The 27,002-nt window shown below is 43.6% G+C and overlaps 1 protein-coding gene across 2 annotated transcripts in view; it reads right to left on the bottom strand.

The window, feature by feature from the left end:
• The window catches only part of LOC143282024 (conserved oligomeric Golgi complex subunit 1-like), a 324,386-nt gene that overhangs the window by 242,701 nt on the left and 54,683 nt on the right, over positions 1 to 27,002 (bottom strand). For both annotated transcript variants that reach the window (XM_076587450.1, XM_076587449.1), the window contains exons 6-7: positions 23,194 to 23,263; positions 8,758 to 8,937 (exon numbers count right to left, since the gene is read on the bottom strand). In XM_076587450.1, coding sequence (XP_076443565.1) covers positions 8,758 to 8,937; positions 23,194 to 23,263 — 250 coding nt within the window. The remainder of the gene's footprint in view (positions 1 to 8,757; positions 8,938 to 23,193; positions 23,264 to 27,002) is intronic.

Below are 27,002 nucleotides of genomic sequence, written 5' to 3'. Positions count from 1 at the left end.
CTGGAGGCTTGTTTATTGCCCTTTGGTCTTGCTGCTGGTGGTCTTCAGCTGTAGGTTTGTGGCAAGTTGTCAACTCCAGATGGTCCAGGATGAACATCATGATCATCATCATGCTGCATACCTGAAACACATTGCATGAAAGACTAAGTTTGTTGGGCTTTTTGTTATTTTTACATATATAAAGTTTATGAAATTGTTTTCAGAAGCTGAAATACATACACACACACACCTACCCACCCCCACACCCCCAACACACACACACTTTTCTACAAGTGTTGCATTTACAAAGTAATTCAGGCATACAATTCTGTATATCATTCTCTGATTTCAGTTTCGTAAACATCATCTCCTCCTCCCCCTCCCCCCACCACACACACACACACACACACAACAACAACAACAACAACAAACCAATACACATTCTGGAACGAATACAGAAAGGGCAACCAACACACATGTTGACGTCAACAATGAGCTAGCCAGCGAGCCACACCTCCTTGCGCAGTGTCAGTCACACACAGTACACAGTGACTTGTCTCTTTCACACATACACAGATCAGTGACTGACGAAGGTACTTACAACGTCTAACACATTCAAAACACACACAGTGCAACTAGTTATATTCATTGTTACAACAAAAAGAAACATAAAATAAACTGACATACCTCATGAACACCTACCTGCATCTGGAATCAGTTTAGCTTCTTCAGTTCCATTGTGCAACCCCACTCCTACCCCCCTCCATGTTAAAATCATGGTCATCGGCATCATCTTCACGCGTTCTATCTCATTCGGTCCAAAATGTTCATCTCTTCTATTTGCATCTTGAAATATTTCTTCCAATACTTGTTCAAGTATTGGGGTTTGTCTGCGTGCAGCCATGGCTTTGCACAACTTGAGCTTTGTACAAACTTGCAAAACTTTCGCCAGAAATACGATAATGAGCTGAATATTTTTAGCTTATGGTACTCAGGAGAGAAAGAGAACTCAGGGGAGCTAATTTAATGGTTAGCAGACTGTGTTTTCTGCAATGCGAGGCCATAAACAGAACGTCGTATTTTGACGTACGCTGCATGTCAATACAGCATTGGTGGGCAACAATTCATGACATACGCCGTACGTCAACAACACAGTCCAAGAGGTAAAATGGAAAAAAATACAAAATAAAAATAATAATGTCCTGAAAAAGAATCCTGCCTTCCTGAAATTACATTTAATAAATATACACACCAGGAACAACTGTCACACCCTTAAGTTATGATCTAATTGGTGGTGGTGGTGTTTTTTCTTTCTTTCAGCTACCTTAACTCTGTGAAGAGCCTTTGAGGCACTGCACATAAGAACTGGTCACTAGATCTCTCCAGGGCTGTCGGTTGTGTCAAAACCTGGGTCTCTGCAAGCGGTTTTCCCATCCTATTTTGCAGTGTTGTCAGTCATTTTTTTTTCTGTCTTCCCTTCTCTTTCCTTCCTTCTAAAATTTCTTGAAGGATATTTGTAGGCAGACCACTGGATCTTGTTATGTGGCTATACAAACATAGTTTTCTTTTCTTAACTGATGTCAGCAGATTTTCATATTGTCCAATATGCTGCTTGAAGGCTTGGCTCACTTGTTCATTTGTGATATGAAAAGTGTATCATGATATGGTAAGTGTATCTCATGGTTAACTCATTCTACTCCAGGTACAAGATAACTTGTAACATGATTACTTTCTCTGTATTCTCGTACCAACACACTATTCTAATTTTATTCATTCTTGCTTGGGACAGTTGGCATTCTAAACTGATTCCGGAAGCATGAAAAAGAAGCTTTGTTTTGACCAATTAAAACAACAATGTTTCATTGATTTTCACTGTTTTAGTAAATCACCCTGTCTTATCTGCAGTGGTCTCATATAGTGCTGGTCCAGCGAGTTGTAGCAGGCATGCAGCTGTGGAGTAGAGTGAGTTAATAGCTTGCAATGACATATGTTCTCTTTTCCATGGCTTGTATTCTTCCAAATTTGCCATGAGGGTTCATCTGGCTACTCACTGTTCATCACTGACACAATGTGTGTGTGTTGGGGGGGGATTGGGGGGGGGGGGGGCGGGGGGGGGGGGGCATGCATATATTACAGTTATGGTTTTGACATGGTTTGTTCTCAGAAACATGTGAGGTTGGGGAGTGACTCACTTTTAAGTTTTATATTTAGTTTGTATTTTCTGTATAAAAGGAAATTTTCTATCTAAAATTAAGTTTAAATAACATACTTACCGTGACCCAACTAGTACAGACTCCGGCAGGGGTCTGACATTCCTGTCCTGTGCAAACTACTATCCGCCTATGCCGATAACCTCCCGGAAGTAGGTAACCTCCCCTTTGTCCCGCTAGCTAGCGCCCTCTTTTGACAGCAATATGCCATCACCAGCGCAGTGAGCAGGGAGAACAGGAAGTGGGGAGGACGGGAGGGTCTTAAATTTGGGTCACGGTAAGTATGTTATTTAAACGTAATTTTAGATAGAAAATTTCCTTTTAATTACACATACTTAACCGTGACCCAACTAGTGCAGAATAGCACAACAAGGTGGAGGGTTCGCCTGTTCTTCTGTCTGTGTGCTGCGATGGCCTGTTGTGCAACTACCACCGAAGCGATGCCTCTTGAGCCATCATCCCGCAGGCGTGCGACATCCCTCAGGTAGAAGTCGATGAATGTGGCAGGGTTTTTCCAGTAGGCAGCATCCATGTTGTCTTGCAGCCGTGTTGAGTGCGCTAAGGCAAGAGAAGAGGACCATGCTCTGACTTCATGTGCCCTGGCTGAGGAGGCATCAAGTCTCAATCCTACGTCTGCATACGCGCCTTTAATCACATTGACAATCCATCGAGACAGAGACGTCTTACTAATGTCACGCAGATGGTCGAGATTCCAGCTAATGAAGAGGCGTCGTTTGGATGATCGGAAGGGACGCGACCTTTTAAGGTATATGCGCAGGGCCCTGACTGGGCAGAGGAATCTGTCGTCGTCGTCATGGGCCAGTACAGAGGAGAGCGGTTTGATGAAAAGAATGGGAGAGGGTGTGCTTGGATTCTGATTTTTCGCAAGAAAATCAGGGAGGAATCTAACGAGATAGATCCGTCCGGCTCAAAGGCTATATCTTGTGTGATGCCACTGAGGGCATGAACCTCACTACAGCGCCTGCCTGAGGCGAGTGAGACAAGAAAGAGTGTCTTCATGGAGAGTAGCTTGAAAGGAGCTATAGCAAGGGGATCGAAGGGGGCCTTGCAGAGGTATTGCAGGACCAGAAAAAGGTCCCAAGAAAGGGTCCGAAGGGATTTACGTGCGTGATTGAGGGAAGCCCCTCGAACCAGTGCCCTGAGCAGGGGGTCATCTGAGAAAGAGGGCCCGCCCAGTTGCCGAAGAGTGGAGCTGATTGCAGCGCGATGGACCCGTACTGCAGAGGCAGAGAGGCCTTTGGAGGAGGAGAGGAAGGCAAGAAAGATGGCGAGATCCATATTGGATGGGTGTGTGGGATTGACTGAGTGGTTTGAGCACCAGGAGAGCCAGCGGTTCCAGTGTGCAGAGTAAACACCTTGAGTGCCTTTGCAATGTGACCTGCAGACAAGGTCAGCCATGTCATCGGAGGCGCCTAGTACTGACAGAGATTCCCGCACAGTAGCCAGGCGTGAAGGTTGAGAACCTCTGGGTTTCCGTGGGGAATGCCCGAGCGTGGCTGGACTAGGGAGCGTCTGCCGACGTGAAGGCGGAGTGGGGGAACGCGAGTGAGGTGGAGAAGGTCGGGGAACCACGGCTGTGCTGGCCAGTGTGGTGCGATGAGAATCAAGGTGGCACTCTCCAGCCTTGCCTTTCTGAGGACTTTTCCCCATGATGGGAAGTGGGGGGAAGGCGTACCCCGAAAGGTTGGACCAGCTGATCGATAGGGCGTCTATGGCCCAGGCCTGCGGGTCTGGGACTGGGGAGACGTATGTTGGGATGCGGAAGTTGAACCTTGTGGCGAAGAGGTCCACCTGTGGTTTGTGCCAATGGTCCCAGAGTTGAGTGTGACAGGGTCCACTCCGTTTGGAGCATGGTGTGGGGTCTGCTGAGGCAATCTGCAAGAATGCTGAGCTTGCCTGGGACATGTCGTGCTGTCAGGTGGATGCTGTGCTCCTGGCACCAGAGGAGGACTGTCTCTGCGCGCAGGGACAGCTGATGTGAGTGAGCTCCCCCCTGTTTGTTCAGATAACATGCTACCGTCGTGTTGTCCATGCATAGCATGATGGACCTGTGCGACACGTGGGGGAGGAAGTGCTGGAGGGCAAGGAAGACCGCCTCCAGCTCCAGTCTGTTGATGTGCACGACTGCTGTTGTGGGTTCCATGTCCCCGAGGCTGTGTGGTTGTCCATGTGGGCACCCCAGCCCATGTTGGAGGCATCTGTGTACAATTCTGCATCTGATGCTAGGTTCGAGATTGGAACCCCGGCCTTGAGCCATTGCATGTCCATCCAGCGTTGGGTTGACTGTGAGAACCATGTGCCCAGAGGTATACGGGTGTCCCATGCCTGTGAAGACTGGGACCACCTGTCCTGGAAGTGGCGCTGAAATGGGCGTTTGTGTAGTCTCCCTAGTGGAACTAGTGCAGCGAGGGACTCCATGAAGCCTAGCAGAGAGGCCAGTTCCCTGGCAGACGCCGAGGTTGCCTGTGATAGCCGAGACAGGAGACTGTGTAACCTGTGGAGGCGGGGCGTGGCCGGACATATGGTCATTGATACTGAGTCGATCGCCATACCCAGGAATTCGAACTGCTGAGAGGGCTCCAGTTCCGATTTTTCTGCATTCATGAGAAAGCCCAGCGACTGGCACTGGTTCCTGACAAGGTTCAGGTGGTGCTGGCAGAGGGCCCTGCTCTCCGCAAGGATCAACCAGTCGTCCAGATAGGCCCTTAGGCGTATGTCATTGCTCCTGAGAGCTAGGCATAGTTCCCTGACCACCCTGGTGAAGACCCAGGGGGCTGGCGCAAGGCCGAATGGGAGTGCTCTGAATTGGAAGGACTTCCCGTCCCACGAGAAGCGTAGCCATTTGCAGTCCCTGGGGTGAATCAAGATATGGAAGTATGCGTCTGCAAGGTCTATGGAGACTGCCCAGTCGCCTTGCCTGATGCAGTCCCTGATTGATGCTGGTGTTTCCATGCGGAATGGCTTGTACTGGAGGTACTCGTTTAGAAGGGAAAGGTCTAGGACCGGCCGCCATCCGCCGGAGGCTTTGGGGACGACGAGGATGCGGCCGAAGAAGCCTGGTGACAGAGGAGGGGCTTCTTCTATGGCTTCCTTGTGGAGGAGAGAAATGATTTCGTCCCGCAGGGCTGAGCGGGCTGAGTCGCCCTGTGGGGGGGGGGAAGGGAGGAGGAGAGAGGGTGAGAGGTGCTTTGGAGGAGAGCCAAGGTAGGCCAAACCCCGACGCTATCACCCGGAGGACCCACTCGCATGCTGGGAGGGACAGCCACGCTGGCATGTGCCTGGAAAGGCTGCCTGCTGGCTGCTGGTGCACGAGTGGGGGGTGAAGGGCGGGGGTGAGTCATTGGGGGTGGGCCGGTCTGGAGTTGGCTGTCGGCCTGTGTGGAGGCCGAGCTGCGTACTGCCGACACCTGGCAGCCCTGGGCTGCCCCCTGGGTTGGCTCCTGGTGTTAGAGAGGGATGGCTGATGTGAACGTGGCCGGAAGGCGGCCACATTGCTCCGCCTGAAGGAATATGGCTGCTGTCGCGGAGCGTGCCACGATTGTGCCGAAGTGCGGATAGGGCCAGCGCCAAGAGCAAGGTCCCTACGCAAGTCTGCGTGCCGTTTTATGGCCGTCGTGGGAAATCCCTGACCAAAAAGGGAACCGTCGGTGGGGGTAAGTGCTCTGAGGGAAGAGTGTTCTGGTGGAGAGCGCACGCATGTGGACTGGTCAAGCACAGCATTCCTCCTGGCCAAAATTATATTCATGTAGGCCTGTGCTTGTATGCCCGCAGAACGCACGAGAAGCTGGCTGATCTGCTGGACGAACGGTGAGAAAACTGAAACGTCAAGGCCCGCTGGTTGATCAGTGGGGGCTTCCATGAGGGCCGCAGCAAGGCCCGCAAGGAAGCTTTCCATGGCGGAGGTCGATTCTAAAGAAGATCTGAGTGTTTCCTCCAGGTCCATGAGGAATTTGTCATGTACTGTAACTCTGCGACTGTCACGCAAATTTTGGGGGAGGAGTAGGAGGTCCTCATGAGAAAGCGGAAGTGGTTTTTGAGGGATAGGGCCCGGAGCTAACAGTGGAGGTTTTGGAGTGGAACGGGGCAGAGTTTTCAGGAATTTCCCCCAGCCTATTGCCGCTGGGAAGTTTGGAAGTGAGTCAGAGGGGACATCCGTGATGGGTTGGCCCCTGATGCGTGCCAATGTGTTCTGCAGTGCCTCGACTACCATGGTCGATTGAGTAAGAGCATATTGTGGGGCATGGGAGGATCTCTGAATACCCATAATCTCCATAGCACCACATGTTATAGGCGAGTCTGGTGCGCGAATGGTCTGTACCCTATCTGGAGAGTAGGAAGCCAGGAGGGCAAGTGTTTCTTGAAAGGAGACCAGCTGATGATCTTCCCCAGGTGGTTCCTCTGTATCAGTGTCCCCAGTGTCCCCTTCAGAGAATGTCTCTCCAATGGCATAGGGCGACGGGTCAGGCTGGTTGCTGGGCACGTGACCAGGCTGCTGGGAGGTGGAGGTGGAGGGTGGGAGCAGATTTGTTGCAGCAGAAGAGTGAGCAGTGGTAGATGGTGTGGCACCCGGAAGCAGAGTGGTGCATAACTGATGCAGCAAGCTGGCAATGAGTTGCTGGTTATTTGTTTGAGCATACTGCTGATCCGCCTTTAGTGAGTGGGGAACAGGAGCAACCGGCTGTATGACAGATGGTGTCATAGCCGCAGAGCTTGTAGGGGCCGAGCACGCACCTGCACTTAAGGCGAAGGGTGGTGTCGGAGCAAGGGAAGTAACTGCGGCGGTGACCGGAAAGGGCACCGAAGCAGGAGTTGCCTCCCTTGGATCAGCTGCTCGAGACAAGGGGGAGGACGCACGCGTATGGGCGAGCGTGTCCCCTAGTGGTTCACCTTCCTCCCTGCACATGGGGAGGGCATCCCTAAGCACCGTGGTCGCTATAGGACCCGAGACGGAAGAGGCATGCCGGGTGGGGGGCGCGTGAGCCGATGTCACGGCCGCCGCCACGGACACATCGCACACAGGGCCCTGTCTAGCGTGCGGATCCAAAGCCAGTGTGTGTTGATTTCCCAAAGGGATTGGGGCACATTCCATTGTTGATATAGTGGGAGTTGGCAAAGAGATAGAGGAGATCGACTCGGGCACTGCCGACTGGCAGGACTGAGAAAACACGGATCGCGTCGAGTCCGTTCGCGGATGAAAAAGAATATTGTCAATGGCACCACTGACCTGAGTATGGGGTAACAAACCCCTAGAAGTCGGTGGAGGAGACGTCGGAGGCAGTGGGGGCCTGGAGTCGACCGGAGGTAGAGGAGGAAGTGGAGGCTGCAGGCCGGTGTTGTTGTTTACTGGGCCCAAAGTAGAGGGCCCAGGGTTTTCGCGAATCGATTGCGATCGTGCCTTAATCTTAGCCCGATCGCCCAATCGAGCTACATAATCCTGCGACCTGTTGGAAGGCATAATTAGACAAACAACAAGGACGCCAAGGAGTCGACAGACAGAAAGAAATACGAAAAAACTTAGCCGTATGCGGAGCACAGGAACAGGTGTCGAGATGGCTGCCGGAAAAAGAGGGCGCTAGCTAGCGGGACAAAGGGGAGGTTACCTACTTCCGGGAGGTTATCGGCCGTAGTTGCTCTCTTTTTCTCCGCATAGGCGGATAGTAGTTTGCACAGGACAGGAATGTCAGACCCCTGCCGGAGTCTGCACTAGTTGGGTCACGGTTAAGTATGTGTAATTAAATGTCTTTGATGAAATTGTTGTGTGTGATTTGAATTAAAGTGATAAAATCTGAAAGATTCAACTTGTGTTTTGGTAGTTAAAAATTGGAATTTCACTTCAATAACACACAAAAAGAAAATAGTGGATTTGTGACAAGAAGACATGTGATTAAGAAGAATAGTTCTGGTGATCAGAAACAAATTAATCTGGAAAAATACAATAACAAACTCCTTCAAAACTTTATTGCTGCAAGTAAATAAAAGAAAATTTCACCTGCACCATGTTATTAGTTAAATATTTGTGTATTAATCACTTGTTACAGTTGTGACACTTCATTCCCATGGTATGTGCCAATCTTATTAGTTGCAAGCACACTTATAAACACTATTTTAAACCATGTTTTCAAAACACGCTGAAACTGAAAGCACAGTACTACGTTATGAATAACTGATTCATAATTGTACTGTGGCTTGTGGAGTTAAGTGTTGAAATTTACTATTTGTTCCATAACAACCATTGTTTCCATTTCTTGCAGTATCAACTGTACAACAGAAACCGTGGGTTAACTGTAGGAACCACAGCAGCTGACCGACTTTGTAAAACTGTGGCAGCGATGCATACACGGTTGCACTGACAAATCATCTTGTCATACAGACAGCCTAGGGGTTAAGAGAGATCTATATTAAAGTTTTGCCTGTGAATGGCTTTAGATATAAACTTGACAGAGGTAAAAACAAAAATAAATTGCAACAAGAACTAGAACAATCATTATCAACCATCACCTTCCAAACATGTAGGATGTACAGTGATGTATCTTGATGTGTGTGTTACCTGCAGGATGGTGGTCTTGAAGTGACTTATGGCTGCCCACTGTCGGGTCAGCACAGGAAACCAGGAAAGGACCTTGCTGGAGCGCTGACTATCAAGGTGCAGGCTGGTGTTGATGTGCCGTGCCAGCAGGTACAGCTGGGTGCCTGTCAAATAATCCCCACTGTCCACACTGCTCCAGATCTGTGCAGAATGCAAGAAAAATATCACTATCATTGTCAACATCAATGTCATCAACACAGTATCAAAAGAAAAAAAAAAAAAAAAAAAGATAGCTGGAACAGAACAAGAAACAACAAATCTGTCCTAACAAACACATTGTACAATTTCTGTACAAGGATTCAGCTAAAATAAAAATGGGGGTAAAGGGTTGCAATGAGTGGGGTGGGAGGGCAAAACAAAACATGCCTGCTATCTACTGTAGGACCATAAAAGGAAGCAATCTATATGTTATTATAATTGATATGACCATAAAAACGTTTAAAATAAATCTAGCAGGAAATACTTTCAAGACAAAAACTATAAAAAGAAATTCTGACAATGGAAAGAACAATATATCATCTTAAACAAAAAATCTTAATTCTTAACATATAAACATGAGGCAAAGCCTTCTAGACTCACTTGTACTTCACGCTTTACCAGTAAAGGAACCATGGAGAGAAAAAAAAAGAGATTAAAAGTGCTCTGTATTAACCCCTTCACTGCCACAGTAAATAACCCTTTTTGGACTGCTGTGTGCCAGGCAAAATTTTCACTTTCTTGGGTAGGTTCACTAAACTGTTCACTGCTCACTCATTTATTGAGATATCTCAAAGATTTCTGGCATGTTATTTTCTCATACTCTTGGCTATGAGGAGACAGCAAAATATTCTGATTTTGTTTGTTGGTTTTGTAGTAATCATGGATATACATTATATTTTTTAACCAAAAAAAAACAACTTTCGGAACATACACTCACACACTCCTGACCATAAAACAACAAACACACAGCAAAAATTTGTTTTCTTGTACATTTATTCACTAAGAATGAAAATACATAACTCAGAGGTAGTCCCAGTGCACAAACTTGGCATGGTATCCCATGAAACAACCCTACTGGTATTACTGCGTGACAGGGCAAAATACTGCTTTCCTCGGTACGTTCACTAACTGGTTGTGCTCAGTCATTTATTGAGATATCTCAAAGATATTTAGCATGTTTTTCCTTTATACCCTTGGCTATGATGTGACAATACCGTTATGTGATATTGCCAGTTACTGGTAGAGTACACATGGATATAAATGAAATTTTTTTTGTGAAAAAAAAAAATCAGATAATAAACATACATATTACACAACATAAAACCATACAAATACAGGACAAGAGAGGCAAAGCCTTCAAGACTCTCTTGTGATACACTTTTTAAAAAATCTAATCATTAAAATGTGTTCTGTATTTGTTATTATAAAGCTTCTAGTAAAAAAAATTAAAAAAAAAAAAAAAAAAAAAAAAAGCCCTGAAGGCAGATTTGAACCCTGCGTGTTCGGGTGAGAAGAAACTGTCTTACTCAATACACTATCGTGGCTCCTTAACCCCTTCACTGCTAGTACGTTTTGCTATAGCCTATGCTGAGAAAATTTTCAGAAAAACAAAAAAAACACGCCAATGATTTTAATTTGCTTATATTTCAAAAAGTACTGAAGATAAGTGCATAAAAAGTATATATCAAATGAAAGGATCTTCAACCTCCGTCGTCTCCTTGCGTGTACCAAGACCACTGAGGAACTGATCTTGGAGCTGCTGTTTGCAGACGACTGTGCTCTCCTCACTCATACTGAGGAATCTCTGCAGTTAGTCGTCAACCACTTTGCTGATGCAGCTCGGGCTTTTGGCCTCACCATTAGTCTGAAGAAGACCGAAGTCATGTACCAGGCACCCCTTCATGGCACCTACGCACCACCTAAGATCTACATTGACGGGCACCAACTGAATGCTGTGGAACATTTCACTTACCTTGGAAGCATCATCTCCAACGATGCCACAATCTCCAAGGATGTGGACCATCGTCTGTCCAAATCCAGCAGCTCATTTGGACGTCTCCAGAAACATGTTTGGCAAAACCACTCCCTAAGACTCTCGACCAAAATCCAGGTCTACAGGGCAGTCGTCATCAGTACCCTACTGTATGGATCTGAAGCTTGGGTCCTCTACAGGAGACACATCAAGCTGCTGGAGCATTTCCACCAGAGATGCCTACGTTTCATCATGGGCATCAATTGGCAGGACTATACCACCAACATCGAAGTCCTGGAGAAAGCTGATCTCCCAAGCATCGAGTCAATGCTGATGCGATGACAGCTGCGCTGGGCAGGCCATGTAGCGCGTATGGACAACTCCGGAATGCCAAAGGCCGTCTTCTACGGCGAACTGCGTTGGAGCTCTACGCAGACGCTACAAGGACCAACTGAAGCAGCAGATGTCACGTAGCGAAACTGACCACCACAGCTGGGAGACACTGGCAGCAAACAGATCTGCCTGGAAAACTTCCACCAGGAAAGCTGTCAGGAAATTTGAAAAGGAAAGGACACAGACAGCCAGGGAAAAACACAAGTGGAGAAAGGAGGCATCATCTCAAGTTCACCCCTCCAGTGACTAGCCAACTTTCACGTGCGCCAGCTGTTCCCGACAATGCAAGTCCAGGATTGGCCTGTACAGCCACCAGAAGGCTTGCCTCACCCGGACTAGACCTTCTTCCCAGTGATCTTCGGATACGAAGAAACTGCCATCATCATCACTGAAGATAAGTGCATAAAAAGTATATATCAAATGAAAGGAAAATGAACCAAGATTTTGTTTTTAATACAGTCTTCAAGACACAGTGCTGGTTTGCTGGGGCAGTCTGGGCAGTAGAACCTCACATCCTGTCTTTGTCCTTTCTTCCAGCAGACTCTGCACCTGCTTTGTGGCCAGGCCTTCTGTGGGGTAGGTGGGATGACATCAATGAAGTGTCGTCCACACAAGACAAACAGTGTGGTCGTCTTTAGCAGTGTCTTGGTCATGGTCACCAAAAATCATGGCACTAATTACATCCTTCTGGAAGTCCAGGGGTGTACTGCTCTTGCTTGCTTTTTTGTAGAGGATGTGTGCATTCAGCATGGCAGTTTGTAGAAAATGCACACACAGCTATTTGTACCACTTCAGGGTTTTCCTTGTGGCATCGTAGGGATGCAGCTGTTGGTCAAGATGGTCCATGGCACCCATGTTTTTGTTGTAATCCAGAATTGCTTGAGGCTTGTTTACTGCACTTTGGTCTTGCTGCTGGTGGTCTTCAGCTGTAGGTTTGTGGCAAGCTGTCAACTCCAGATGTCCAGGATGAACATCATGATCATCACCATGCTGCATACCTGAAACACATTGCATAAAAGACTAAGCTTCTTGGGGTTTTTTGAGGGTTTTTTTTTTAACAGATAAAATTATCATGAAATGGTACCATTTTATTTCTGATTATTTTCTGAAGCTGAAATACAAACACAAGTTTCAAGTTTTAATTATCCTTTCACTCCTACTGGAGTATGGAGGATTACTGTAAAATAATCTTTTCGTGCCCAGAACAAACATTTCCAAATACACAACACACACGCACCTACCCCCCCCCCCATCCTCCCCCCCCCCCACCCAGCCCAACCCCCCAAAACACACACACACACACTGAAACTGGTTCATGGTATGCCACACCCCCTTCATTCTCTCTTTCTCATACAAAACAAAATGACAACACACACACACACACACACACTTCTACAAGTGTTGCATTTACAAAGTAATTTAGGCATACAATTCTGTATACCATTCTCTGATTTAAGTTTTATAAACATCTCCTCCCCCCCCCCCTTTCCCCACTCTCTCTCACACACACACAAAACAACAACAACAAACCAATACACACAGAAAGCTCCAGGCGAGCGACACACGCTGTCATCAACAATGAGCCAGCCAGCAAGCCACGCCTCCTTGGGCTGTGATGGTCACACACAGTACCCACATAACTGACTCTCTCTCACTCCCACACACTGATCAGTGACTGACGAAGCTACTTACCACAACTAACACATTCAAAACACACATAATGCAGTCATATTCATTGTTACAACAAACAGAAAGCAAATAATAAACTGACAAACCTCGTAAACACCCACCTCCATCTTGAATCAGCTGAGCTTGTCTGTCTTCAGTTTCGTCAAGCAACTCCACCTCCCACCCTCCTCCACTGTCAAAATCAGCGTCTTCAGCATCAACTTCACGCAGTTCTATCTCATTCAGTCCACAATCTTCATCTCTACTGTTTGCATCGTGAAAGAATTCTTTCAATACAACTGCAAGTGTTGGCGTTTGTCTGCGTTCAGCCATGGCTTTGCAAACACAACTTGAGCTTCATACAAACTTGCAAAACTTTCGCCATAAATATGACAATCCAATGAATAATTTTAGCTTATGGAACTCAGGAGATAAAGAGCTCTCTGGGGAGCTAATTTAATGGTTAGCAGACTGCATTTTCTGTTATGTGGGACTCGAAACATAGAATGTTGTAACATGACATATGGCGCACATCAATACAGCATTGGTGAGCGACATTTCATGACGTACGCCGTACGTCAACAGCGCAGTCAAGAGGTTAACTGACGTTCAAAAATTTAATATTTAAACATGCTTTTTTAAGGGCGATAAATCGATTGTGGTATTCGCAGTGAGAATGCTGTTTAAATCATATTATTCTGGTGTATCTTGCGCATTCAAAAAATCTTTAACCCCTAGGCTGCCTATATGACAAGATAACTCGTCATGGAAAGCATGTATGCTTCGCTGCCACAATGACGAGATAACTCGTCATCGAAATATTCTGACTTTTCCCTGCTTTGCATTCAGTTCGTTGACAAAAATGCTGGTAGCTTTAGCTTGGGGAATCTTTCTAGATTCTATTCATAGTTAGAAACACCATCTGCGTCATAAGGCAGTCATTTATTTGAACGTTTTGGTTGGGTTACTGGCCGCAGTCTTTGCCTGGCTCCTCTCCTCGCTCGCTCAACAAAATGTCGGACTGACTCCATGCTCAAGACATGCGCTCGTGGCGAACTAAATCAACCAAGATTACTTTCTTTAGCTGATGCTCAGAAAGAACTGGAGCATAAATTCGAAGGAGAAGACAGTGGTGAACATTTATAGGACGATTTGATAGAAAATAAAGGGAGCAATCAAGAGAGTGGCCAAGATGTGACTATCAGTGAGTGATGTTGGCTGTTCAACTCTAGCAGACGACTGGTCACCGAATTTTTAGCAGGACGCCGCATGAGCTATTTTCTTGGCACTCAGCCAACGCGGTCTGATGAGAACTGGATGAAGTGACCGTGTGAGAGGGGTGAAGAGGAGGGTGGTGGAGACTGCGGGGGCGTGGCCTCACATCCATATTATCACTTGCAGAAGTCACAATGCATCTATTTCTTTTTCAGTTTTTTTTATATTGTGGTTGTTCTAGTATGATTTTGTATGTGCAGATGTCCATTTGTCCAGAAAATGATATTTTTGTGCATATTACCTGACTAATGTTTGTAATGAACAAGTTGAAAATGTGACAAAAAACAAACCACTGATTTCAAAACAACAGCATGTCACTTAAAATATATAAAATGGGAAAACATCATGTGTTTTGTATTCTTTATTCATTTCCCTTTCAGAAAATGTATACTTTTATGGGCCTTTCTCCAATAACAAAGAGCACAGAATTTTTTGAAAATTTATACCCGTTTTTTGTGGAAAAAACCCTGGCAAATAGATTTCACTTAAATCTTATTTTCCTGGCAGCGAAAGGGTTAAGGGCAATTAAAAAATATTTTTAAGTCTGCGGTAAGGGCATGTAACATATGTATCACAGATTGACATAAGTTTACATTTGGGCCAACAGCAAAGTGAGAGCTGCATTATCAATGGTTTCTCCAGTCAATGGGAAACCATTTACAGTTTATCTTTTGTGAAGGACTGTGACTCTCAAACTAGGAGGCAAAATTGCACTGGCTCTCAGTGCTGCAGCCTTGTGGGCTAGTTGGCCTTTGGGAACTATCCCAATGCCGACTGTCCTAAAACCCTCTTGGCCAAGAGAGTGGGGATGTACTTGGGCAAGACACTCTCCAATATAATCAAATTCTACCCCAAATAGTCGGAACAGCAGTTGCCTCCTCTGCTGTTCTGATGGTCATAGTCGGACACGACTGACTATCATATATATATATATATATATATATATATATATATATATATATATATATAAGTAGACATTGCTATTGCTGCAATCACGCTGCAACATTTAGCTGTTTTCTCTGGATCCAGATAGATGTACAAGTTTAGTTACATCCACCTGGGCCCATATGCACGTCGATCTGGATAGAGGGCTATCCGCGAATAGCGCCTATTCGGGTGGATAGGCCGCAGATTTTGGTATGTACGTCAGAACGCATAAGCTATCCGACTGGGCTAAATGCGGATAAAGTTATCGGTGCCTCGGGGGTCAGATAGCGAGCCTAAACGCGGATAAATATGGCGGCACTGATGTTTTTCCAAGTGAGACAGCGACGGCAATTGCGAAGAAACCGCATCTTTCGTGACAGAAAGAACCCGTTTGACCTGTACGATGACCATGACCTGTTCCGAAAGTTCAGGTTTAAGCGGCAACATATTTGGGAGCTGACAAACGAGGTGGAAGGTGAGATACGGCTGGAGAATCGTGGGTTTACCTTGACACCCTTGCAGCAGGTGCTTGTTACACTGCGGTACCTGTAATAAAAAAGATCATACATTTTTTTAATTTCCTCGCTGGAGAAACTACACCATGAAGCATTCATCTCTGTATGGACACTGTAAACACAAATATTTCTTTTACAAGTTGCACACACACACACACACACAAACACACACACACGAATGCATACACATTCATTTACACACATGACCAATCCCCCCCTCCCTCCCCCCACCCCCTCGACACACACACACACTTTTCTAACTTTATTATTATTATTATTGTTATTATTATTTTTTGGTTTTGTTTTTGTTTATTTATTTATTATTTTTGTTTGTTTTTTTGTTTTGGGTCTAATATCACTTTACAGTGAATAGACGTTATACTGAAGATTAACACACACACACACACACACACACACTTTTCTAACTTTATTATTATTATTATTATTATTATTTTTTGTTTTTGTTTATTTATTAATTATTTTTGTTCGTTTTTTTGTTTTGGGTCTAATATCACTTTACAGTGAATAGACGTTAAACTGAAGATTAACACACACACACACACACAATAACAGGTTAAATGGAACAATGATGGTTGATCGATGCAGGCGGGGCAGTTGGAATAGAAGGACATCGCCATGAATTATCACTGATTAACGAATCAAAGAACAAAGTCAACCCACAACTCACCTCCGATGCCTTCGAACAAATTGGAGTCCGCTCCTATGATGTCGAGAATGATGTCTTCGTACGGGACCGGTGGTGGGGGTGGACCTCCTCCCGTTTTGCGTTCATCCCTCTTCTTATTCAACACAGCCCCTTTCATGGAACGCCATTTGTCTTTCAATTCCTGCACCGTGCGAACGGCCACTCCACATGCCTTCACCTTCTCGGCTATCTATTTCCATGTATCTGTCTTCTGAGGGTTGGTTACACTCGGATTCAAACTGCTGAATAACAGCGCACGTTCCACCTGCATCTCTTCCAGAAATACTAGAATTTCATCAGCACTGAAATTTGGCTTCCTAGTGCGCTTTGAATTCTCCATGGCAAGTAATACAAACAATAAAAACTGGGACTGACGAAAACCGACGAAGCACATACCAGTGGTAGTTCCACGAGGGAGGGTATGTCTAAACCGAAAGCAATGCCTGCTGCACCGCGGTTTTCCAAAGAATCTATAAATAGCGGGCCTTGTCCTGCCCCGTAAACGCGGAGAGCTATTCAATCGCGAATAGGGCGACGTACATACCAAAACCGGAGAGGGGCTAATCGCGTTTAACCCGGAGAGCGCGATGAGCCACGATCGTGGCTTTCCCGGTAAAGTGCGATGGGCCACGATCGTGGCTCTGTTTACATAAGGTCCGACATCGTACGGCTATGCTCGGCAGCCTTCGTAAAACTGCCTCGTTCTGGTGTTACTGCCTCCCTGCTTGTGTTTGCACAAACTTTGACCGAGTTTATAAGTCCAGATCTTCGTATTTTTTGTAAACAATGAGTGACACTGAAGTTGAAAAAGCTCAGGAAATGAGTGACCTTGTCACTAGTGATGATTCATTTGCTGACAGGGATTCTGGTGAAAACGGCTTTGTTATTTTGACACTTGGGCATGCTGGCTTGCTTGTTGTTCATTCAGTTTTGTGTCTCCAGCCACAAAAACTGGGGGGTGGGTGATGGGGGTGGGGAGGGGTGGTAAAGTGGGTTAGGCATGGGTCTATTGTGATTTCTTGACCAAATCAAGCTAGAAAACTGGAAATTATTTTGATTTAAAGCATTTTTGCTGCTTTTGAAAGCAACATGAGCTAAAAGAAAACATTTATTTCTGTTTTTGCCTGTGATTGCATAAAGTATTGTAGATGTGCGCGTGCGTGGCGTCGGTGGGTGTGTCTCAAACAAATAATACAGTGCTTATAATTTCATTGTTTCAGTTATATTCATTTCATGATTCTGCAGCCAGAACATTTTCTGCACAGTTTAATGCCAATTTTGAGATTTTGACTCTATAAAAGATGTGAAAATACCTATAAACATTGTGGTTGACGTTTTTGGAAAACAAGTTTGCAAAATTTGTTGTTTATATCCTGTGGAATATCTCCAACTACTTACAAGGTACAGCCTTTTTCTTACTTTTATCTGATTCTTCATTCACTCTACTTTCCAAAAATGTATAGGTTTACCTATTTATTCTTACTGATAAGCATACAAATGCCCCAAATCAGAGCACAGGTAGCGGAGGCAAACTATCCCTTTGTTTTAAGCATGATTTCTGTAAGTATGTTTTATTATATCCAGCACTTTGAGGGTTAAGCTCCGAATAGCTAACCGCGTTTAAGCCCTAAACGCGAATAAGCTAATCGGGTTTGACGTGCATACGGGCCCAGGAATGTACGACACGGTCAATTCAATTTCTCTTTTATGTTCATTCTAGTTTTATAGTTTTAAAGCTGATATGAAAATTGAGTATTTTGTTAAACTAATACCATGTAAAGCCAAGTACAAGTACTTCTGAACGTCGTATGAAATGAAAAGGACTTCATTTTGAGAAAAGTCAAGACTGGAAATTTTTACGTTTCATCAATTCAAAGGTATTAACTCTCATGGTTTATTATTTTTAACTGTGAATTCTGACTGATTCTGTGGATATTTTATTGCAGTTTGGGGCATAATCCAGTAATTGATGAGGCGTTAACAAATCTTTCTCTGAATAAATATTTAACGGTCTCCTTTTCCAACTTTCCATCACATGTTATCATGTATTGTCGATTGAATATAGGATTGAACAGGCAGGTCAACAACTTGAAACAAAATGGCATCGTTCGCGTTCGCGAAGAATATGAATACGCACTTTGAATATGTATAGATATGTGTACGCAGTTGATTTTTGCCCATGACCTTCAGGGCTCAGCCAATAGATCTATAAAGTCCACTTGTCGTACTGAGAGTAAAACACACAAGCGTTTTATGTATTGAGTATAATTTCAAAATGTAATGTTTAAGATGAGAAAGATCAGTTTAAAGCAAATTAAGCCCCCTAGCATTAACTACAGATTAATTTCCCTTTTTTACTATCTGCACCAAAGACATGCAAAATAAATATAACTTCCATGCTTAGCAAAAGAAGTTCCTGTTTGAACAAAAAATGATAATGACTGCTCTTGTTGTTTTGTCAGAATATCAGATCAAAGTGCCAAGCTTAGAGAATAAAAAAAATATAACAGTAAATTCAGTTTGCATATAATATGGCTTCTTTTTTTTTTTAATTTTTTTTCGCCAATCCCAGAGGTGCAATATGTTTTAAACAAGATGACTGGAAAGAACTGAATTTTTCCTATTTTTATGCCAAATTTGGTGTCAATTGACAAAGTATTTGCAGAAAAAATGGCAACGTTAAAGTTTACCACTGACACACAGACACACAGACACACACACACAGACAACCGAACACCGGGTTAAAACATTGACTCACTTTGTTTGCACAAGTGAGTCAAAAAGCAAAAGTTAAAGTTATACTGACAAAACTGAATGTAAGGGAGATTGTCCAATGGGTAATGAATTAAAACCAAAAACATAAAGTTAATTATACAAAACTAATGTAAGAAAACAGTAATATTCTCTTCAAACCATATACTCTTTACAACATGGGAAAGTAATGTTTTCTTGTTACTGTTTCCAAATTACAGTAAAAAAAACAACTTTTTTTCTTTTAAAAGATTCCTATAACTCACTCCATGCCAAGAGTTTTTGCCCTTGCGAATCCCAGAAAACCCAGGGTTTGATTAGGATGGGAAAAAAATTCTCAAAAAAACCAAATAAACACCCAGACAATTGAAATTTAGTATGTGTATTCAGTGAATGTTGTTCCATATTTGTGCAAAAAATTAAATTATTTACTCACCATCTTGTTGTTGATCATGGTATTTATTTTTTGTGTATTTTGTAGCATTTTTGCACCCATCAGAAAGGTATACCAAGTGTCCTTGAACAGCTTACAAATGTTCCACATCACATCCTAACACTATCTGAGGAACTGAAGACCTCGTACATGCAATGAAGTATGAACAGATGGTGAAGAAAGCTGAAATTCATGCACACACACAAAAAATTGTCTCTACATATAAAAAGGAGTTCACTGTACACAAAAACCTGATGTATTATCACCGACAATAGTCTTGTCTGGAGTGAAAAAGCTCATGGCAGGAGATGTTGAGTCCTGGGCATAGCCTTCACACACAGTGGAACTCCACATTTTGGACACCAGTTGGCAGTTTGGTGTCTTGGTGTGTTGTGGCACTTGAACAGGTCTTCACAGACCTTGCACTTGCGGTAGCTGGTCACTCATATCCACTCCAGCCATGTTGGTGATGTAGTCTTGTACTGCAGCTGCCTTCTGTCTTTCAGGACGGTGTCGTGTTGTCACACTGACCATGGTAGTTGGCAGCATGCCTGTTGTCAGCACGTGAACTGGCTTTTTGTCCTGCCACTTCAGCACAGCAACATGACCTGCAACCATACACACACACAAATGACCATGCAGGTCTGACTCTTTCTTCTTATTGTTGTTTAAATCATTTGTTTGCTTATTCCCTTGTTTATTCTAAATATTTATCATTTTATGTGAATGGAAGCATAATGTGGTCAGTTTTTTACCTGTAGTCAAAGAAAACCACCTTAGATTTTTTTTTATTTTTTACAATATTACAAACAATAATGACAGCATCATCAGTATTAGTACTATTACTGTCATTTCTATAGCACCTTGTTCTACAAATAAACTCCATGTTATTGTAAAACAGAAAATAAGTAAACATATGCATGTAATCACACACACACACACACACACACACACACACACAGAGTTGTACACCTGAGCATGTGACATTGTTTTCTTTTACACACACACACACACACACACACACACACACACACACACATATATATATATACATGCACACTCACTATTTTCAGTCCAATCACTGGTAAAAACACCAGTAAAGTCGTCCGTTTCCTCAGTGATTTCGTTGTCGGTGTCGGTCAGCTGGCACATGGTCAGGACTCGCTTTCCTCTCCACTGTAAACACCCTCTTCAGCGGCCGAATCTATTTCTAGTTCATCGGGATATGGTTCAAAATCACTGTCCGACGAATCAACATTATCTCCTTCAACATCGGAGCCTTCAGTTTGGATCATTTCCAAAGCAGCTTCAATGCTGTGTTGCGTTTGACCTCTCCTATTGTGTCGAACACTTCGACGCAACGCCATCTTGTCAAACAACTTGCAGAGCTCACCGAGGGTATGCTTCGTTGTTGACTGCTAACGAGCGTGTCACTATACACACGCAGTGTGTGTGAATGAAAAGCTGGCCGGAGATAACTGAAGAATCAGTTCTGCTTTTGAGTTTCGTATCCGACACATCATTCCAACAGCGCGACTTTTCAAAATCCAAATCTGCATATGCGGACATTGGCATCCAACGCTTTGTCCGACGACATCTGCATATGCGGACAATGGCAGTGAGTGAGTTAAATAAAATTATAATTATTAACTGAGTGACAACTGGGCGTATATCCACAAAAGCTTTTCAAAATTGTGCAACACATTTTTTTGTTTTGTTTTTTGTTTTGATTAAACAAAAAAACCTCTGTAGGTATCTAAGATTAAGACTGGACAAAAAGTGTAAAAAAAAAAAAAAAAACAACTGCAAATCACCCAGACTTGGGACACAACAGATTTATGTTGGTTAAATTCTGACTGCTGTCCCCAAGAAGAACTCATTGCTACTGTGCAGTATGCTTGTTTTCCTATTAAAGTGAATTTTCTAAAGAATTTGGTTAGCAACAAACCTCTCATTGCCGTGGGTTCTTTTACTTGCACTTAAAGTATGCTACACATAGGAAGTTGGTCTACTGTCTCATTTGAATGACTAGCATACAGACTACCGCTCAAAGTCAAATGGACGGGGAGAAAAAAACAAACGATTATAGGATTTGAATCCATGGACTCTGCTTCTGCTTCACAGTTTGAAGCATTACCTCCACTCAAAAACTGGTATTTAACCTGTTGAGTTCCAGATAATTTTGCGAAAAAAAAGTGCTCTATCCTTGCCAGGGAATTTTGAGGTAATAAAGTTTAAAAAAATTTTGGTACAAAAAATATCGGAAATACAGAAAGAAAGTAAACTTTTTTGTGAAGGAATATAAATGTAGATTCTGAATCTGGGCTTTTTTTCCCAATCAGTTTTGAGTGTAGATAACTGTTCATGGATTTGAAGGGGAAAATAATATTTTTTGTGCAAAAAAAGTTAATTTCCACCTCAACAGAATGGCATCCATAAAGAAAACAAACTACAGCTGGAACTAGCATACATATTATCAGATTACACCTGTAGAATGAATTAAAACCAATTACAAGTTTATAAAAACAAATCACATCTTGTGTAGACATCTAAGTGAACAACTGTCCCAAGAAGGAGAAACATGCGTACAGTCAAAATAAAAAGTCACTCTTGTTCTCAGAAACTGAGCATACAAGCTTTTTGACAGCTAAGAGCTTTCCCCAGGTAGAGGGTGAAGTTCTTTGATGACATTCACTCCCTCCCATGTTGTATGTGGGCTGATAAATGTGTCTGCTATGCATCTGGCTTGCTTCCTCCTCAAACAAGTCAACTGTCTGATTCAGTAATGTGTTTCACATCCACTACACATTCAACCCTGTGTTTCATGAAAATCGTTGAGTATTGGCGGTTGTCTATTTCCTACAGTATGCATCGAAATGTGAGTTCATTGGCCTTCAACTGCCATGCCCACTTCCACACCCTTTGGTTGGCTTTTGACCTATCATGTTAATCACTCCTCTCCCTCCCCTCCTCCTTTTCCAACGCTCACTGCGCGTATTCTGTCAGTCGTTGCCACTTGCTCAAAAACACTGTATGATTGGATAGATGGACTGAATTACCATCAAATGGGCTGTCAGTTTCATCACTGCCGTTGTCAATCACCTTTGTGTTCAAACCAATCATCAGAAAATAGAGATCCTTCTCTATCGCTATAACTGTCCATAATCATAAGCACAACTTTCAAAATTGTGTACTTGGACCACTTCATTTACTGGACAAAGTTTTCAACATCTTTTTTTGCATATGATGCATGCAACACCCTTTCCACGTGTGTTTCACACCGTCCAGTTAGCAAATCATTATCAAGAAGAAAGGGGTCTTCTACCTGATTTATGCTCATTTAATTAGTATTTTTTATAAGCTGGACACATCAAACTAACTGTTTCAGTGTTTGTGTGCATTAAACCAAACTCCAAAGAAGGAAAAATCGGATCACATACAGGACATCACTGGACGTGTTGTAGGCACTATGGCAACACTTTTTGTAGGACATCAGCTGACATGCTATAGCCACTCAATTGATTAATTCCCAAAAATACTCATAAATTATGCCTACCTTTTTCTCGACAGTTAAAAATATATGGACTGATCTCTTTCTTTTTATTTTTTCTTATCAATGTTACATTTATTGAAACAGACAGGATCAAGAACAAATCACAACAACAGACACAAGGACAATCAAAACAGTTTGTATATATTTGCACATCATTAACATACATGTGCCAAAATGTCAAGATATACTACAATTACAGATGGAAAATACATAAATTACATTCACCTTTTCTGGCATATCCAACAGTAGCTTGATCTGTGCTGCAACCCCAAAGAATTCTGTTTCCTTCCGTTTTCTGCAATGAGACATCTTGTGGTCAGACTGCCTTTAAATTTGCAACCATTTCAAAATCTATAATCAATATCAAATACCAATACCATGTTTATCTCTGTGTGAGTGTGAGTGTGTGCGTATAATTCTCAATCTAGGGATCTAATACCAAGATATATATATATATATATATATATTTGAAATTGATTGATTGATTGATTGATTGACTGATTGATTGTGTGTGTGTGTGTGTGTGTGTGTGTGTGTGTGTGTGTGTGTGTGTGTGTGTGTGTGTGTGTGTGTGTGTGTGTGTGTGTGTGTGTGTGAAGTCAAGTCAAGTCAAGATTTTATTTCATGATGGTAAATTGAATAACCAACAATTGCTTTTTTACATCAAGCCATCAATGAAAATAATAATAGTAAAATTTAAAAAAAAGAATTAAAAAGAAGGAAAAAAGAAAAGAAAAAATAGGAGAGAGAGAGAGAGAGAGAGACAGAGAGAGAGAGAGAGAGAAGAAACAAGCAGATGAAGAGCAACAATAACAAAATGCATAAATATATATATATATATATATATGCCTCTCAAAGCCCAACCCCTCGTCCTGGTCATGGGAGGTGGAAACAGGTAATGCTGGCCAACGGGGCCCTGGTGAAGCTGCGACAGGCCTAGCAAGCCGGCAGTGGATTAACTCTTGCTCAAAAAATTAAAAGGAAAAAGAAACGGACGGATCAAAACGGAAAACGAACTGGAAACGGAAAAGGACAACAAGAAAGAACTAGTACTTGGAACGTGTGTGGACTCAGAGACAAGGAGCCAGAGGTCATTGACTTCATGAAGAGATGGAGAATACCAATAATGGGAATCTCAGACTGCAGACGGAAGGGAACTGGAATCAAACAGATCCACGAGGACTATGTCCTCATTTGGAGTGGCGTGGATATAACAACAAGAGCAACACATGGCGTAGGTTTTATCCTGCAGCCAGACGCAGCAAAGAATGTGCTGGAAACAGATTTTATCTCGGAGAGGATCATCAAAATCCGAGTAAGAGGAGAACGGAAGACCTTAAACTTCATCCAAGCTTACGCACCTTGCAATGACTCTTACAGTGAAGAACAAAAGGAAGAATTCTTTAAGTTATCAGACACCATAAGCACAGTCCCAGACAAGGAAGAACTTATTGTCATGGGAGATTTCAACGGAAGAGTAGGCAAAAGAAGAGCACCTTGGGACCAGCACCTTGGCCCACACAGTGACACTAACACAGAGTGCAACTACAACGGGGAACAGCTTTTAGCACTGTGTGCAGAACATGGCCTATGGATCACAAACACTTTTTACCAACACAGACCTAGCCAGAAACAAACTTGGTACAGATGGAATGATCTGAATGTGTCATCACAGATAGATTTCATCTTGACACGTATAGACGAACGGAGCAGAGTCACAGATGCGAGATCCATTCCAAACGCAGCTTTGGACACTGACCACCGTCCGGTGATCCTATTCACAAAACAGAGGAGTGAAAGACCAAGGAGAAAGAAGAAGAAAGCATCCGATAAGCAGATCAACTTAAGAAAACTCCAAAAGGAAGAAGTAAGACAGGAAGTGGAAACTGAAGTCACAAAGAAGCTTGAAGAAGTGGACAGCACAGATATGACAGCAGAAGAAGCATGGTCAGTGTTCAAGAACACACTGACAGAGACACTCAGGAAAGCATGCGGTACAAAGAACACTGGAAAAGGGAAGGCGAAACAGACAGCTTGGTGGAATGACACAGTAAAGGAGGCCGTCAAAGAAAAGAAGGAGCTGTTCAAGGTGTGGTTAAAATCAAAGCTAGATGAGGATTATGTGAGGTATAGACTGGCAAGACGACACTGTAAGAGGACAGTCAGAAGCGCCAAGGAACAGTCATGGAAGAAATATGGCGAGGAATTAAGTGAACTGTGCAAGCAGTCACCATGACAGTTCTACAAAAGTGTCAAAGCAATGAGACTACGAGACGAGCCATACAGCCCAACAACAGTGGTCAATGACAAAGATGGGAACCCTCTCAGTAAGGAAGACAGCATCAAAAATAGATGGCAGGAATATTTCAAGGAACTTTTGAACCCAAGCAGCCAAAATACCACACAGATCCAGTTTCATCCACACTACCCAGAAGAAGAAGAACCAAACATTTTAAGATCAGAGGTACAGCAGGCACTAAAGAACAGCCCAAGGAACAAAGCAGCAGGCATTGATGGCATTACAACTGAAGCCATCCTGGCATGTGGAGAAACAGGAATCACCTGGCTGACCACAGTATTCCAGAAAGCATGGATGGAGAGGACAGACCCGAAAGACTGGCAGAGAGCAGTTGTGGTACCAATCTGGAAGAAGAAAGGCAGCAAAAAAGACTGCAGCATGTATCGAGGAATTTCCCTCCTGAGCCACACAGGAAAGATGTACGCAAAGATCTTGGAACAGCGTACAAGGTACAAGGTGGAACCATTACTGAGTGAGGCGCAGATGGGCTTCAGAAAAGGAAGAGGGTGTACAGACGCTATCTTCGCTCTCAGGCAACTGAGCGAAAAGACAATCAAGCACAACAGAGAACTAAATCTTGTGTTTGTAGACCAGGAGAAAGCATTTGACCGAGTGGACAGAAACAAGCTATGACAAACACTCGAAGAGTACAGCATCAGGGGACAACTGTTGGACAACATCAGAGCCATCTACAACAACAGTATGAGTGCAGTCCGCACCCAAAACGGACTCACAGACTGGTTCGAGGTGTCATCTGGAGTGAGACAAGGGTGTGTTCTATCACCGTTACTTTTCATCATATACATGGATAAAATCACAAAAGAAGCAAACCCCAACCCAGAAGATCTGAATGAGATGCTGTTCGCAGATGACCAAAGCCTGGCACATGAGAAAGAAGAACAACTTCAAGAGCACACAGACAGACTGAACACACAGTGTGAGGAGCTCAACATGAAGATCAGCATCAGCAAAACCGAGACGATGAAGGTCAGCAGAACACCTGGCAACCTAAACATCAACGTCAACGGAATTCCGCTGAAACAAGTCAGCGAGTTCAAGTATCTCGGCAGTATTTTCTCGGAAGATGGACGTCTCAACAGAGAGATTGAGACGAGAGTACAGAAGGCTAACAGCGTCAGCTACCAGCTTGCCCCACTCCTCAAACATCCCAACATCCCCATTGAGACCAAAGCCAAACTCATTACCTCCATCTTCATCCCCACCTTGACCTACCAGTGCCAGACATGGACCCTGACAAAAAGTCTGGAACGCAAAATAACCACTTGCGAGATGCGATGTCTGAGGAGAGCCGTCAACAAGACCAGACGGGACATGATCAGAAACACCAGGATCAGAGAAATGGTGGGAACAACACCTGTCCTCCACCATATCCAAAGGCAAACGATCAGATGGTTTGGACATCTAACACGTATGGCACCTCACCAGATGGCCAGTAAAGCGTACAACAAAAGGATATCAGGATACAAGGCAAGAGGAAGACCAAGGAAGACCTGGATTGACGGTGTGAAAGAAACCCTGAAGACCCACAACATTCCACCCAACGAGGCCTTCCAGCTTGCCAGAGCCCGTCAGATCTTTCTCCCCTCGACGCCCTAGATGGTACAAGAGGACGGATAAAGTAAAGTAAAGTAAGTATATATATATATATATATATATATATATATATATATATATATATATATATATATATATATATATATATACACAAGAATAT

Source organism: Babylonia areolata, chromosome 5 (assembly GCF_041734735.1).
Source record: "Babylonia areolata isolate BAREFJ2019XMU chromosome 5, ASM4173473v1, whole genome shotgun sequence".
NCBI classification, from domain to species: domain Eukaryota; kingdom Metazoa; phylum Mollusca; class Gastropoda; order Neogastropoda; family Buccinidae; genus Babylonia; species Babylonia areolata.
Note: the sequence above shows the minus strand (reverse complement) of the source record. Positions and strands in the feature narration are given on the sequence as shown.